The 16598-nt window shown below is 41.9% G+C and overlaps 1 protein-coding gene across 2 annotated transcripts in view; it reads left to right on the top strand.

Annotated features, from left to right (window-relative positions):
- Gpr155 (G protein-coupled receptor 155) overlaps window positions 1–16372 on the top strand; it is a 46491-nt gene extending 30119 nt beyond the window's left edge. For both annotated transcript variants that reach the window (XM_029536932.1, XM_029536933.1), the window contains exons 12-17: window positions 2434–2538; window positions 5343–5479; window positions 7148–7243; window positions 9635–9699; window positions 11053–11190; window positions 15525–16372. In XM_029536932.1, coding sequence (XP_029392792.1) covers window positions 2434–2538; window positions 5343–5479; window positions 7148–7243; window positions 9635–9699; window positions 11053–11190; window positions 15525–15825 — 842 coding nt within the window. In that variant the 3' untranslated portion in view covers window positions 15826–16372. The remainder of the gene's footprint in view (window positions 1–2433; window positions 2539–5342; window positions 5480–7147; window positions 7244–9634; window positions 9700–11052; window positions 11191–15524) is intronic.
- The last annotated feature ends 226 nt before the right edge of the window (window positions 16373–16598 follow it).

The raw sequence follows: 16598 nt of genomic DNA, 5'->3' as shown, positions 1-16598 counted from the left end.
ATTCCTTTACTATATAGAGACTATCCGTAAGTTCTGTGACTCTAGAGAACACTGACTAATACATGTAGGTATGCCAGGATTCTCTGACACTATCATGAGAACTGCTTGAGTAAAATACTTGCTATTTACCTGTTCATCCATGTTCCTAGGGTGTTAAATCTGTCTTATATGTGTCTCCTCTAAATTCTGCCTTCTTCTGCTTTATTAGAAGTGAAAACACAAAACATCTCAGATATCTGCTCTGACTTTAATTTGGATCTTCAACATAGTTTTTCTATCCCTTGTTACATATTTGCTAGAGTCCTATTACCTTTGCATTATAAACAGTGTGAAATTAGGATCACATTGTAGCCAGACTTTGCTACTGTGTTGGTTCTTCTTTTTCCCATCCTTTACCCCATGGTTTTACCCCTATGACTAAATAGGAGAGAAAGGACAGAGCTAGGAGAGAGAAAGAGATCCTTGAATCTAATTTCTTTCTTTTTGATTATTCTTTGAGCACAACTACTAACAAACTGAAGCCAACACCCTTGAACAACCAACAACCACCTACCCAGGCTATGGGGCCTTAGCAATTATCCACCTCTGAAAAGTTCCCAGAATTCCAAACCTCACACAGTTGCTGACAGTGCCTGCAGCTGTGAAAAACCATGCCTCTGCTAGAGCACGGGGCAAATCATAGTCGGCTGCTTTTAAGCAGCCCTATAGCCCCACACCTGGGATTAAAAGGAGACTATATTCTTACAATAGTTCTGTGTTTCTTTTAAAGAAACCAAAATTCTAGAATTCTCACTACATCCTCCTGTTTTAGTATGTGCTCACGACTTGGGCTAATAGGGTGAGAGAGAGATGGCTCAGTGAGAGCACTTGCTGCTCTTGCCGTGGGCCTGGGCTCTGTGATCCCAGGTCCAGGGGGTCAGATGCTTTCTTCTGGCCTCCTTGAGCACCAGTCACGCACATGGTACACATGCATACATGTAGGCAAAACACTCGTGCCCATGAAACAGAAATATATAAATCTTGAAAATAAACAAAATGTTTATGAAAATAAACAAATGGTTTTGATTAGAAAAAATATGGGTAGCTAATAAAGAGAAAGCTGGTGGGCTACTGATAAGCCCTTATATTTGAAGGAAAAAACTGTAAAACAGTTTTTTTTACAGAAGCTTATTTACATATTGCTTGTGTGTGTGTGTGTGTGTGTGTGTGTGCTCATTTTCTATAGATAAGCCATTGTAATGGCCTCATGTGTTTTCTTCATTTTTACATCTTTTTATGTAATTTTATTATTTAAACCTTCATGTTTCTGAAGAGCTAGGCTAGATAATTTATTTTCTCTTCTGTTGTTCTGTGGTTCTCTTTCTAACCTTGAGGTGGCATTATTATCTTAACTAAAAAGACATGTGTAATGACCTACACATAATAAGTTTTATACTTTGAAATCCTTTTGTTTTTAAGACTATCACAGAAGAACTTAAGAACATTATCAATGTGAGGTTAAGCCTAAATATTACTCATTTTTCTAACATGTACATTTAAATAGTTTTATCACCAAAACTATTACTCTATTAATATTGCAATCTATGTCGGGAAATACTATGACGATATAACTGTAAAAAAAAACTTTTAAGGGCACTCTGTGCAGTTTTCTGAGGAAATAAATGTATAAAATAAATCTATAAACAAACAAATATATAAATATAATAAATAAATAAATAAATAAATAAATAAATAAATAAATAAATAAAACAGAGAAACTACAGTCATACAGCGCACATCTCACAGTGACAGCCTGCCTGAGAATCTGCTAGAGCTGCAGCCCTGTGTGCTTGAAAAAAGCACAGAACTGTTAGGATCGCATCTGCCAGACTCCTGAGGCGCGGGCGCCTGAGGGAAGTGCCTGCCAAGATGGACCCAGAAGAGGATTTTCATCAACAGCGTCCAGATGCAGCTTCCGGAGGACTGAAAGAGCTGTCCAGAAAGAAGGGGATCGTCCAACAGCGGGGGCGGGCAGACGGAGAGCCCGACTCACAGGTGGCTTTCATTTAGGCCAACGTTGGTTTGACTTTTCCACGGTAATCAGCAGAGCCGTTGTGTTTATGAAAGCGATGAATGAGAATCTTGTGTTTTAGGAAATGGTTTTGAATTCTCGGTTTCCTAAGTGCAGTGGAGAGGAAGCAGGGTTGATAAAAAAAAAAAAAAAAAAAAAAAAAAAAAACTTTCTCCTCGTCTCATACAACAAGCGGACAACATAAGGGAGCCGAGCATTTGCCTGACTCTGTTGAATTGCTCCCTGCACCCTGGGATGAGTGCCCATACAGAAAACGTTTCCATGGAGACAGCAGGAGTGGCTTGCCCATGGATTGGCACCTCTAACTTGTGCGTCCCTGTTGTGGGTGCACTCTCCGCTCACATTCTATTTCATCTTTCTAGGTTGCTGTTCTTGCTCCTTGGGAAATGGTGAATTACGCTGTCCATCAATAGAGCCAGTAAGGAACTCAAGTGCTAGTGGGCCTATGCCTTCTTCCTTTGAGAAAAGTAAGTGTCCAGCCGGGGCTTTCTTCTGAAGCTGTATACCGTAGCACATGGCTTGAGAATATGTTTCTAGTGAGATGGGGGAAAGTTATAAGAAGATCATAATCATAGAGAGAGAACACTTATTTAAAAATAAAATTCTTAAACTTAGTATTATAATAGATACATAACACTTCCCAATAATTTAACTTACATACCTGAAGGTATAGCTCGGTGTTAAGTACTTGCCCAAGAAGCATGAAACCCTAGGTTCAAGCCCCAGGACCTTCAAAACAAAAACAAAGATTAATTGAAGTGATAAATCCAGGAAGTTTTCCCGAAACCTATTGAACTACCTGTTTAATTCTCTGGGACCAGGACTAATTAACTAGCTCAGATCTTTCATAAAATTCAAGAGGTAATAATGGTACATTTGTTTCATGTCAAAATGGGACATAGTAGGGTAGTTGGGGGCTCGTGTGAATATATCATAGATAAAACTTTATTAATTTAACCTTTAAAATTATATGTAAACTCCCCCCACCCAAGTTCCCTCTCTCCATCCACGTCTGATGTCTGTTTTGTTTCCCTTTCTGAGTGAGAGTCAAGCATCTTCCCTTTGGCCTCCTTGTTATTAGCTTCTTTGAGTCTGTGGGTCATAGCATGGTTATCCTATGCTTTATGGCTAATGTCCATTTATAAGTGTGTCCATACCATGCATGTCCTTTTGGGTCTAAGCTTCCTGACTCAGGATATTTTCTAGTCCCATCCATTTGCCTGAAAATTTCACGATGTCCTTGTTTTTAACAGCTGAGTAATATTCCATTGCATAAATGAACCACAGTTTCTGTATCCATTCTTTAGCTGAGGGACATCTGGGTCGTTTCCAGCTACTGGCTGTTACAAATAAAACTGCTATGAATATAGTTGAGCAAGTGTCCTTGTGGTATGGTGGAACATTTGGGGGGTATATGCCCAGGAGTGGTCAAGCTGGGTCTTGAGGTAGAATTAGTCCCAATTTTCTGAGAAATTGCCAGATTGATTTCCAAAGTGGTTGTACAAGTTTACACTCCTACCAGCAATGGAGGAGTGTGTTCCCCTTGTTCCACATCCTTGCTAGCATGTGCTGTCACTTGAAATTTTGATCCTAGCCATTCTGAAGGGGGAAAGGGGGACAGTTAAGATGGAATCTCAGAGTTGTTTTGATTTGCATTTCCTTCATGACTAAGGACTTTGAACATTTCTTCAAGTGTTTCTCAGCCATTAGAGGTTCCTCTGCTGAGAATTCTCTGTTTAGCTCTGTGCCTCATTTTTAAAGTTGGGTTATTTGGTTTGTTGGTGTCTAATCTCCTGAGTTCTTTATATATTTGGGGTATTAGCCATCTGTTGCATGTAGAGTTGGTAAAGATCTTTTCGAAATATATAGGCTGCTAGTTTGTCCTATGCTGGTATCTTTTGCCTTACAGAAGCTTTTCAGTTTCATGAGGTCCCGTTTGTTAATTGTTGATCTTAGTGCCTAAGCTGTTGGTATTCTGTTCAGGAAGATGTCTCCTGTACCAATGTGTTCATGACTAATCCCCACTTTCTCTTCTATTAGATTCAGTGTATCCAGTTTTATGGGGGTCAGGTGTGAAGAGAGTGTGGCGGTTGTGTGGACTAGGAGAGAGAACAGAAATTGGTGTGTGTTGCAGGGTATCTCTGGGACAAGCCAGAGAGACCTGGGATGGGAGAGGCTCCTTGGAGGCTGTGGGAGTGACCCTGGCTGAGACTCCTTGCAGCAAGGACTATGGAGCCTTAACTGGCCAACTCCTGTAGCCAGGCAGGACTTGCACTGGAGGGAGGAGGACACCAATCTACCCACAAAGCTTTTGACCCAAAATTTGCCCTGCCTACAAGATGTGCAGGGATAAAGACGGAGCAGAGACTGAGGGAACAGCCAGCCAATGGCTGCCCCAACTTGAGACCCATCCCACATGAGAGAGCCAACTCCTGACTATTAATGATATTCTGCTATGCTTACAGACAGGAACTTAGCATAACTGTTTTCTGAGAGGCTTCATCTAGCAGCTGATAGAAACAGATGCAGAGACCCACAGCCAGACAATAGGTGGAGATTGGGGAGTCTTATGAAAGAGTTGGGGGGAGAGGATTAAAGGAGCTGGAGGGGTCAAAGACACCATGAGAAGGCATACAGAGTCAACTAACCTGGGCCCATGGGTGCTCACAAAGACTGAATCACCAACCAAAGACCATGTGGGTTGGACCTACGTCCCCTACAAATATGTAGCAGATATGCAGCTTGGTCTTCACGTGGGTCCCCTAATAATTGGAGTAGGGACTGCCTCTGGCTGTGTGGCCTGGTTGTATATCCTCTTGCCCTGGCTGAGCTGGTTGTCTGGCCTCGGTGGGAGAGGGTGTGCTTACTCTTGTTGAGACTTAATGATTCAGGGTGGGTTGGTCATGGGACCAACCTTCTTTGAGTGGAAGGGAAAGGAGTGATGAGGGAGTGGGTGAGAGGAGAGCTGTGGTCAGATGTAGAGTGAATAAGTAATATAAACAAAATAAAAAGACTATATAAATTATATGTAAACTATATAAAGTGTTCCAAATTATGTATCATAATTATAGAGCATAAATTTTGTAGACAAAGACCTTTGTTAAATATGTAGAAGGAACTACCACATTCTGCTTGTGTATGAGAAACTCTCCAACATACCGTGGTGGCATTCCCCAGGGTCACTGACAGACAACTAGAACCTGATTCTTAGCCAAGTGGGGAAGTCATCTTGGGTTTGAAAATCATTACAGCTGTGCTCACTGTCTTGTAGCTGACCACTGTGTGAGCCGCTGCGACTCCCAGAGCTGCATCCTCGCCCAGGAAGAAGAGCAGTACCTGCAGAGTGGAGACCCACAGCTGACCCGGCATGTCCTCTTGTGCTTGCTTCTCATCATCGGCCTCTTCGCTGTAAGTGCTCCTTCAGCTTTTATTTGGGGTCATTTCTTTAAGATTTGGCTTCTCTCAGAGAAACTCCATGGCTGTTTTTGCAGAAGTATGGTGGCTAGGTCATCTGCATTTTAGCATTTAGCTAAACATTTAAGGCACAGGATTAGGGACAAGGGACCCTCTGTTGCCCAAGTGCCCCAACGGTCTGTCCCCCTCCCTTCATTTACTCTGTACTATCCAACTTGGAGCTTGTCAAAACAAAGTGTTTCCACAATGTATGCAGACCTTGTACTCCTGACAGCGGACACATAGCTGAATCATCTCCCAGAAGATATTTTGCAAATGAACTTTTAAAAGTAAGTTTTGGGGGCCTAGAGAGATGGCTCAGCAGTTAAGTGCACTTGCCACCCTTGCAGAGCACATACATTTGATTGTCAGCATCTAGGGGATCTGATACCCTCTGATGCCCTCTTTGTGCACCAGACAAGCACATGGTAAACATACATACACACAGAAAAATACTCATACACATAAATCTTTAAAAAATATTTTAATTATGAAAAGCTTCATACTGATGAAAAATAAGAAAAATAACTATCACAATAGTACTTTGAATTTTTCATTATTATTATTATTATTGAGATTGAACCCAGGGTGTTACACATGTTAAGCAGAAGCTGAACTACTGCCTCTAACTTCAGTCCTGCCTGCTGTTTTTTTTAGCACACTCTGCATGGTTGTTCAGGGGCTTCTGTGTTGCTTTTTTTGTCACCTATGTTAAACAAGGTAACTTGACTGAAGTCTCTGGAGCCATTGTTTTAGCATATTTTCTAATAACTACAGAAAAGCAACATCATAATTCATTCAAGTACTTCTCTATTTTTAATTGTTCATAATTTTTCAAAATGCTGCAATAAACACCTCCAGACATTGTATTTTCGATCGGTACAGTCTCAAAACTGAGAGACCTTTATTAGCATCTGGATTTCTACAACACAGGAGTGTTCTACTGATTCCTTCCCAAAGGGCTAATGAATATTTATAGAGTCTTCATGCCATCATCAAATACTGAAGGATTTTTAATTTTATAGCGTATAAGTACAGTACTTTATTTTATGGTGTATGTTTCTGTAATTGTAGAAGGGTTTTTTTTTTTGTTATCCTTATTTGTGAATTATCAGTTGTCATACATAATTCCTTAAGATGGTTCAAGAGTGACTTCTCTAGACCTCTGTAGCCTTTCAGGCCTTTACACTCGAACACTCATTACACAGCATGATACAAGCCAGCACCCCTTAACAGGCATCTAAGAGGAAAAATCACAAAACAAGAAATGCGGCCAAGAGCTGCTGCTTAGTGATGTAATTGTTTTCACCGTGTCAGACTAATTTTAAAATCCGTCCTGTGTAGGCTAGTCGGCAGTCCTGATATATTATGTAAGCTTCTGTATTATGGCGCATGTCTTCTTGCTTCAGATCTGATCAGAATAGACGCTGTTTGAATGGCATCTGTCAAGAGGAGAAGTTGAAACCTCTTGTTTGAAAGACAGAGCTTCTACATTCTCTTGATGTTTTTCCCCTTTAGTCTTTTCCCGCTAATTATTAGCTAGCTAAGTTATACTGTGGGCTGGATGGAGAGAGACGATTTCCATGCTTAATTCTCAAGTGTTCTTTCTGCTCCCCTTTACAGAATCTCTCTAGCTGTCTGTGGTGGCTGTTCAACCACGAGACGGGACGGCTCTATGTTGAATTACAGTTTTTCTGTGCTGTGTTTAACTTTGGCCAGGTATTTATTTACGGAGAATGGAGAGGGCTCTGTTTTCTTGGGTGAGTTGTTTCGGGGGGTGGGGAGGAGCAGGGTTGCAGACGTTGTTTTCTTTTCAATTGAAAGGGTTTAGTTTGTCTGTCAGCTGCTGACGCACATGACAGCTGCCAGCTGCCGCCTGTCTCCCGTAGAGATGAATTATTATATTGGTTAAAGTCATCAGAATGTTCACTGAGTGTTTCAACCAGAAATACCAAATACTTCGTTTTGCTTTGGTGTTGAGATGAAGAATGATAATTTAAGTAGGAACAAGATGTCCTCAAATTCTTCCTAAGCTTCTTATGATCTTAATAACTCACTTTGGAAAATAACTTGCTTCATGAGCCTTTAGTCTGGCCACTTACATTACTGAACACTGAATGTTTTTTTGAATGACAGGAACTTAAATCAGTATTTTAAAAATCATGTGAGGTATAAATAAATTTTAGCAGAGAGGGCAGTAGCTTTTCCTCGAGAGTCTACCAGGTACCAGCCATTGTTAAGGGTTTTACATGCATTATCTCACGTCAATACCAAAATACTTACAAAATAGATATGACCATTTTCCCCTGGCATGCTACTGTTAAAATTGATACTTAATGCCTAGCATTCAGAAGGCTCTAGGTTAATCCCAAGCACTGGGACAAAAAGGAGCTATTTAAAGAAAAATAACATTTTAATATTGGGAAATGTGCAAAGTGTAGAATTTGTCTTTTCATCAGCCTGCTTTTCTTATCCCTTTCTTTTTAAGGTGCTGGGTATCAAATTTTCACTTGGGGTTTTGTAGATAATGGCAAGTGCTCTACACTGGACCAATCCCCAACCCAAACCTATATTGTTTGATTAGAGAACATTCATTCATAAAAGGAATATTAACTTGAAAAATACTGTGTTGGAAATCACTGCCTATTACATTTGAAATACTTTCTTTTTTTAAAAGATTTATTTGTTTATTATATGTAAGTACACTGTAGCTGTCTTTAGATGTGCCAGAAGAGGGTATCAGATCTCATCACAGGTGGTTGTGAACCACCATGTGGTTGCTGGGATTTGAACTCAGGACCTTTGGAAGAGCAGTCAGTGCTCTTAACCTCTGAGCCATCTCTCCAGCCCCTGAAATACTTTCAATACTTTGCCATATTTGCTGTAGTTAATTAAGACTTGTTGGTTTATGCTGCCACATGCTTTTGCTTTCCACTGACTGCTCAACATATTTCCTGTTCATTTTGACATTGTTATCAGAAGAAAATTAACAAAGTATAAAGAAACATTATGTAATCAGTTTATTACAGACAAACATGGGGACCCCAGAGTCACCTGATACCAGTCTCACTGCGTGATACCATTTAAGAACTGACATTACCAACTATAGAATGCTAGGCTGAAAATTCACAGTACCCCCACCCCCACCCCCTTAGCATTTCACATTCAGAAAGCCCACAGCGGGCTGAGCCAAGCTACGATAGGAGTCAAGTGAGCTCAGTCCATAGGGCTTCGCAAGAACATAACTTACGGCAGGAATGCTGCCCTTCAGGTGCTGCCTACACAGCTCATGCCTTTTGAGCTCCCTCTCCAGTCCATTTTTCTTGTACAGACTTGGTGTAGTGAGGTATTCCCTTCTGACAGTTTGTAGTTTATGGGCAAAGACAATCAAGTCTTTGCGTGTGTGTGTGTGTGTGTGTGTGTGTGTGTGTGTGTGTGTGTAAGGTAAGGTAAGGTATGTAAGGTAGGGTATGTATTTGAGTACAGTTGCCTGTAGAGGCCAGAAGGAGGTGCCAAATCCCCAGGAACTGGAGCTACAAGCAGTTTTGAGCCACTCGGCATGGGGGCTGGGAACTGAAGCTTGGCGGGCACTCCTAACTGCTGGGCCTGCCCACTAGCCTCAGGTAACAGTGTGCAAAGGACCACACGTACAAGGCATAAGTGGAACCTTTCATATCTACAACATAACACTAAATGTATTACAGTTAGATATTACAGCCCTCGCTGATTATATTGATGAAGTTTCAAGAGAAAAATAATAAGTACTTAGGCACAGGAGAGGGATTTCTTTTCATAAAGCGGGAAACAGAAGCTTATAGGCTTTAAGAGGTTCCGTTTTTCATCAGTGAGCTGTCCTGCAGGTGCAGCGTCAGCACTGGCTTTCCTCCTTCCTCACCATCCTAATTCCTAAGGCAGAATGATTGGGGAGAGAGCAAGCAGGGTGTGGTGGATGCCCACAGACACCGAGCCCGCGTCCACCCTGGATGCTGAATCTCAGAGGTTCCTCTGATCACTGTCAGCTGCCTCCTCGCTCACTAAGCACCTTAGTTTCTGTCTTAAGGTTTTACTGTTGAACTCAGCCAGAATAACTGTTTTCTCCTCCCACGCCAGGGATTTATTTCCTTTGGAATCTTTGGGCTGGACAAGCATCTAATCATCCTACCTTTCAAAAGAAGGTAAATTCCATTTCAAAATAAGCCTATGTACCTAAAGATGAGAAGGTCATTCTATTAAAACATTGATACCTTTGTACTTTTATATCTGCTAGGAGACCACTAAATACCACACAAAGGTTATCTGTGAAATCAGGTATTTGTTGCAAATAATTGCAGAGAATGTATTGGAAGTAGTATTATAAATCCAGCAATGTAATTTGCATTTTAACAAGAGGTGACAGGCACAGACTTCTATCCATGTTATTAACTACGTACAGTGAAATGAAACTTGCAAATGGAAGTAGTTGATGGTGTATTCCCCCATTAAAGACTGATTATTTCTCTCCCTTTGACAATAGGCTTTCTCTTCCTATCAAACTAAGAGTTTGCAGAAAATTTAAGGATTCTCTCAACTTTGGAGGTTCTGTTTGCTTCCTGTACATTTTTTAAGTTAAAATCAACGTTTCTTTCTTTTTTAAAAGATTTATTTATTTATTTTATGTTTATGAGTACACACTGTACAAATAGTTGTGAGCCTTCGTCTGGTTGTTGGAAATTGAATTTAGGACCTCTGCTCGCTCCAGTAGGCCCATTTGCTCAGTCCCTGCTCGCTCCAGCCCAAGGATTTATTTATTATTATAAATAAGTACACTGTAGTTGACTTCAGATGCACCAGAGGAGGGTGTCAGATCTCATTATGGGTGGTTGTGAGCCACCATGTGGTTGCTGGGATTTGAACTCAGGGCCTTTGGAAGAGCAGTCAGTGCCCAATGTTTCTTTCTGGAAAATAACAAGGCAAAAGTTTCAACATAGGGGTGGAGAGGCAGGGAGAGTGTCTGCTTTTCATTTGCTCTTGAGGCAAAATGCACAGACACTAGAAGTGCTAATGAGATCCTTCGCTTTCCTCTCCATCACCATCCTCGTCACCACCATCTCATTCAGCCATCTTTGCTAAGGGTCACGATCATTTCCAAAAGGAAAGTGTAACGGGAAAGCCCTTCAGCCTAGTCACCGGCTTCACAGAGCTGCCCAAGTTGATTGTCAACAGTTGTGTTGGCTGGACAGACAGAACGGGCAGCGCCTGGCCTTTGTTTCTGTGGTACAAATATCGGAAATGGCGAAATAGAATCCCTAGGCTAGCTTGGTTGGTTTAGATTCAGTTTTAGTTTCTGAGGCCGTCCCAGACATCCTGCCTAGTTTCAAAGTTGTGCCTGTGCTTAGAACCGGCAAGGGCTCTGCGGGTTCAGAGACCAATGAAATCCCGGTGTGGATGACAGAGCTCTGGTGACAGGTTATCAGCCACCTTCTGAGGCAGACAGGATCTTCGAGCCCTCGTTTTCCCTCCTAAAAAAAAAAAAATTGTCTGGCTTTCAGGCTTGAATTCCTGTGGAACAACAAAGAAGCAGCAGCAGACCGAGAATCCCCGGTTTCTGAGGAAATAAAAATGACCTGTCAACAGTTTGTGCATTATCACCGCGACCTGTGCATCCGAAACATCGTCAGAGAAAGAAGGTAAACTCAGTCGAGGGTTCGGAGACGTAGATTCCAGATTCTGAAGATTAGGTTTTAATGAGCTAATAGCTGACCCTTGCACTTGCTGTCAGGCAGCATCTGATCTCTCTATAACTTGTCGGCTGCAGAATTGTGGTAGGCGATTAACATTCTCTACATGTTGGCCATTAGCGTCTCCCACAAAGCACTGACAAACACCGGCTCTGGAAGAGACTTCTTATTGTCATCCCCTACTGCTGTGCCACTTCTTATTACTAATGACGCTGTCAAGAGAATGAAATGAAATTTCTGCCTCTTAATTAATTCTATGATTTTTATTTCACCTCGAGTCCTAGTCATTATTTTTTGACATTATATTTATTCTTCTAATCCCCCAGGTACAGAATATGCTGCAGTAGGAAATGATGAACTATGAATAATCACATATGATGGTGTCGATAGTTTTAGTTGTATTGAGAGAGGAAATAAAACTAAGAAAATATGAAGACCTAACACCTTTATGTGTATTTATAAAAATTTGGAGACTAGTATTCGAGATGGTTCATTTTCAAGCATGGTACCACTGTGCTCAACGTGCAAGCCATCACAATCACACGAATATAGCCTGGGGAAGGAAGTGGGGGGCTCACTGAGTGGTAATATTCAACACTTCTTGACTATGTGAGCCTTGGCAAGTTCAGTTCTCAAAATCTCAGATTTCCTTTTCCTTGAAAGTTCCTACCTCGGGGGCTGGAGAAATGGCTCAGCAATTGAAAGCCCTTGTTCTTGCAGAGAGCCAGCTTCTCAGTGCCCAGCCCCCACAGGGAGGCTCGCAACAGTCTGTAACTCCAGTTTCAGGGCATCCGACTCCCTGTTCTGGCTTCCTGGGCACCAGGTACACACGTGGTGCACAGACATACATGGCAGGCCCAACACGCATGCACATAAAATAACAATAAGTAAACCTTAGAGAAAAATCTTACTTTGGTGGCCTTTGATGTCTGTGACAAGCCTTGCCCAATGGCCGACAATGATAAACTCTGAAGAAAAGCCACCTTTTCTGCCTTGAAAAGCTGAGCATGGATAGATCTTTAAAAAAAATTTTAAGAGAAAATTCACATTATATGTCAGGGTACTGTGCTTGCCAACTGTCAGGAAGCAGAACCCCGCATTTGCTGAGCTCCCAGGTCCCAGATGGCTGGATGGGCCCCAGCTGGTATAAGGTGGCTCATCCCTGCTCCTGCCCAGGATCTGCAGCCTGCACTGTCACACTCACTGACGATTGGTAACTGTTCCATAGGCTCCTGTGAGGGCTGCTTGGTCACAGCAATCAAGGGCCAGGTACCCTCGCCAGTGCTGGGACAGGAGGTATTGCCTTGGTGTTGAAAACACCCAGACATAGACGCTGCCATTGATAGTTCATGTATTTGAAAAGATTTCTACATCATTAACTTCTCTCTGATTCGTATATGTAGAACTTTGTATTTGTGGTAAAAATGCTTTCGATTTTTCCACATCTGTTTGTCACCTCGTCTTGTTTCTCACCCTCTTATTTCCTGTTGCCAGGCACTTCAGATTTCACAACTTGATTGACGCCTGTGGAGATTCTTGCTGTCTAGTGCACATTTGTATGGAAATGTTCATAATTCATGTCACTGGCTTTTTGTTTTGCATATCTTTCTCTTCTGTATCTGCTCATACTTAAGGCAATCCAAATTTGCATTAGGAAGACAAATATTAAACAATCGGGAAGCTTTAAATAACAATCAAAGTACATTTTCTTAAAACAGGTTGGTTTTTATTATTAGTATGCTTTTGCCTGTGGAGGTCAGACCAGGGTGTCCGGATCCCCGAGCTGGAGTGACAGGCAATTCTGAGCTGTGTGGTATAGATGCTGAGAACTGAACTGGGGTCCCCTGGGAGAGCACTGAGCACTCCTGACTGCCGAGCCATCTCTCCAGTCCCAAGGGGTACTTTTAAAATTGTGTGTTTGCTCTCACCCATCTCACTTGTCTGCTCCCCGATTCCCAAGGAAGCGAGTGGTTCTACTGGCTGCGGAGGGGAAGAGACTAGTCGTGGGTACTATAAGCTGAAAATAAAGCTTAATTTTGTTTTAATTTAATAAACCGGGTTAATAAAAGTAGTGTTTTCCCCCCCTTTGAGATAGAGTCTCATTATGTAATCTATGGTCAAACCTGATTCTGCTGCCTCAATCCTCTCAAATTCTGGAATTATAGACATGTAACACACACACACACACACACACACACACACACATATACAACACACATATACCTCTAATAGTCATTTAGATAGTAGCTCTCTGTAAAACAGATAAAAGGCCTTCTGGGGAGCTGCAGAAATTGCCCAGTTAAGTGCCCTCTACATAAGCACAGGAACTTGACTTGGGCCTGTAAAACCCATGTGGAAGCTGGACTAGTGGCCTATGCCTGCAACCCCAGACCGGTGGAGAGAAAGCCTAGCCAGTGGGGCATCTGTGAGGCTCAGTGAGACTCTGTCCCAGTAAAGAGAGAGAGCAATTGAGGAAAACACCAGCACTGAGCTCAGATCTCCACACACGTGTGCATACATGATGTGCATATGCATACATACATACACACACAAACACACACGGGGGCATGCTACTATTAAAAGATACTTCTAGGGAGTGGGAAATGGGGTGTAAAGAAATGGCTCAGCAGTAAGAGCCCTGGCTCTGTAGTTAAGAGCACTGGCTGCTCTTCCAGAGGATCTGGGTTTGATTTCCAACGCCCACACGGCAGCTCATGACCATCTGTTAACTCCAGTTCCTAGGAATCGGATGGCCTCCTCTGGCCTTTGGTACTGCTCTCGTGTGTGGTGCTCACCAGACATAAATGCAGGCAAGACTTCCCACATGTGTATCCGATAAACAATAAATAAATTAATTAAAACCACTGTAAAAAAGCAGTCTAGCCAGAGTTCTATTATCTCAATCTATGCTAATTAATATCTTATCCATATGTCACCCAGAGCTGTTGAAATTCTTGAAAATTAAACCAAGTTTAAAAGTAAAACTCCTTGGGGGCTGGGTAGATAAAGTACTCACCTCGAAAGCCTGAGGACTGGATTTGGAATCCCCAGGATCCGCATAAAAGCTGGGCAGGTATGGTGGCTTGCCTGTAAACCCAGCAGTCGGTAGACAGATGTCTGGGGGCCATCTGGTGAGCTCAGCTAGTTAGGCTAGCTAGATTGGGTGAGCTCCAGGTTCAGTAAGAGACCCTGCCACTGTCTACTTCAGGTTTCCACATATATGTGTACATACATGTACCCCACATACAATACATTTAAACATGCATAAACACAGGAATACACACCACACACACATATACATGTTGCAGGATACTGAATCACATTGTGAGCCCCAAGATTGTGTTATTTACTGAAAAAAGGCTATTTCTAGTTGTGGTAAGGCTCAGCCTTAGCACACACCTTTAATCCCTCTGGCTGGAATACAGACACGCCCTTAGTACACACTGTTAGTCCCAAACAATGAAGGTAAAGTTGGTTTGTAGAAATGATGTCTAATAGAGTGGCTGACAAAGTGAGGGCTCAGAGAAAGAACTGATAGGATAGGATGTGCCCAACTATCTCAAGGAGAGAGAGAAAAGGGAGGTTACTTAAGAGAGTGGCACACAGAAAGAAAAGGAAAGTGGGAGTCAGGTTTACTGGGAGAGTTGTGCCGAGAGAGAACAAGCTAGACACAGGTGAAGACAGAAGGAAGCGGGGAATGAGGAGGAGCCAGAAGATTAGAACAGATTGTTAGCGTTCGTTTGAGGCCAAGCAGAAGAATTCAGCAGAAAGTTAAAGAAGCCAGAGTGAATCAGTCAGCTTGGAGAGGAGTTGGAGTCCGAACAGCTGAGCTGAACCAGGCAGTCAGAGATCAAGAAAAAGAAGAAAGGGTGAGCTTCTCCAGCAGTGAGTCTGATTAAGGAGGCTCGAAAGCTTCCAGGACTAGGCTAGATTAGCAGACTGAGGCAGTAAGCCGAGACAACAATTCCACCAGGTAAACAAAAGTTACTTTTACCTATACGCATGCGCTCCCCTCCGGGAAGAATATTTCTCAAGCAGTACACTTACCTATGTCACTTTTAAAAATGTTTCCACAAGCACTACTGTTTTCACCAGAGGGACTTTCTAGGGTCAGGCAAGCCAACAGATGCTTCATGTTTAGAACAGCTCCATTTCTGTCACGCTCTTAACTATCCCACTGTCATCCTTCATTTCCTTCTTATTTTTCTTTGCTCATCTTCTGTCATGCAGTGCTGATACCAGAATTACAGAGCATATGGCTGAATCATTCCTTTGACATACAGGTGTGGTGCCAAGACTTCTGCCGGGACCTTCTGTGGCTGTGACCTAGTGAACTGGCTCATTGAAGTCGGCCTTGCTTCTGACCGAGGTGAAGCTGTGATCTACGGAGACAGACTGGTGCAAGGGGGTGTCATTCAGCACATCACCAATGAATATGAGTTTCGGGACGAGTATCTGTTTTACCGATTTCTTCAGAAGAGTCCTGAGCAGAGCCCTCCTGCTGGTACTCTAAGAGACCACCAGGAAGAAAGCTATAAAGAAATCGGTCAGTCATCTCCACCCTCAGTCTCGCCTAAGACTTAAGTTCCAGAGAGAGCCCCACAGGAATCATACCCTATAGCCTCCTATCTGATCCTTTTAGCTGTGTGACCTTGGGCAAGTCATCTCTTCTGTAAAATGACAAAGGCATTCCTACCCTGTACTGACATGCTATAACTTTATGTGTATATAAAGAACATAGGAAACTGATAAGAGAAACCATGAAGTTAAAAGGTATGATAACAAATACAATACTTGATATAGATACCACTATTGTCACAATATTTTAAAATCATTTCTTTCTGAAACTGTTTATTATAATTACAAAGTCAGCATCCAACTGGCTGTAATTTTAAATTGCCAAATTTGGCAGGTTTGCTGCTCTCAAAATGAACCTTAAGACATTACATTTATCAATAACACTTCCCCCAACAGATTTTATTTATTCTAGTAAAAGGTTTTATTTTCTTTCCCACTTCTTTGACATATACTACCCATTCAAAAATTACAACTACTGTTCTGTTTTTGAGACAAGGTCTCATGTAGTCCAGGCTGGCCTATGTAGCCAAGGATGGCCTTTAACTCCTGATCTTCCTGCCTCTGCCTCCTGAGTTCTGGACTTATTGGTATGTGCCAACATGCCTGGCTAATTCCAGTATTTTTTAAAAGTAATTTTTAAATTTATTTTTGATAAAACACCAATTTTAAAGGTTTGTCTTTTCTTGTCTTCTATCTAAACTACTGATGTGTACTAATATGAAGAGAATAAGAACGTTAATATTATTATCTCTGTAATCCTTCAAGGTAAACATTTAATT

This window comes from Mus pahari, chromosome 3, assembly GCF_900095145.1.
Source record: "Mus pahari chromosome 3, PAHARI_EIJ_v1.1, whole genome shotgun sequence".
In the NCBI taxonomy this organism is placed as follows: Eukaryota; Metazoa; Chordata; class Mammalia; order Rodentia; family Muridae; genus Mus; species Mus pahari.
This window is presented reverse-complemented; position numbering and strand designations above follow the sequence as displayed.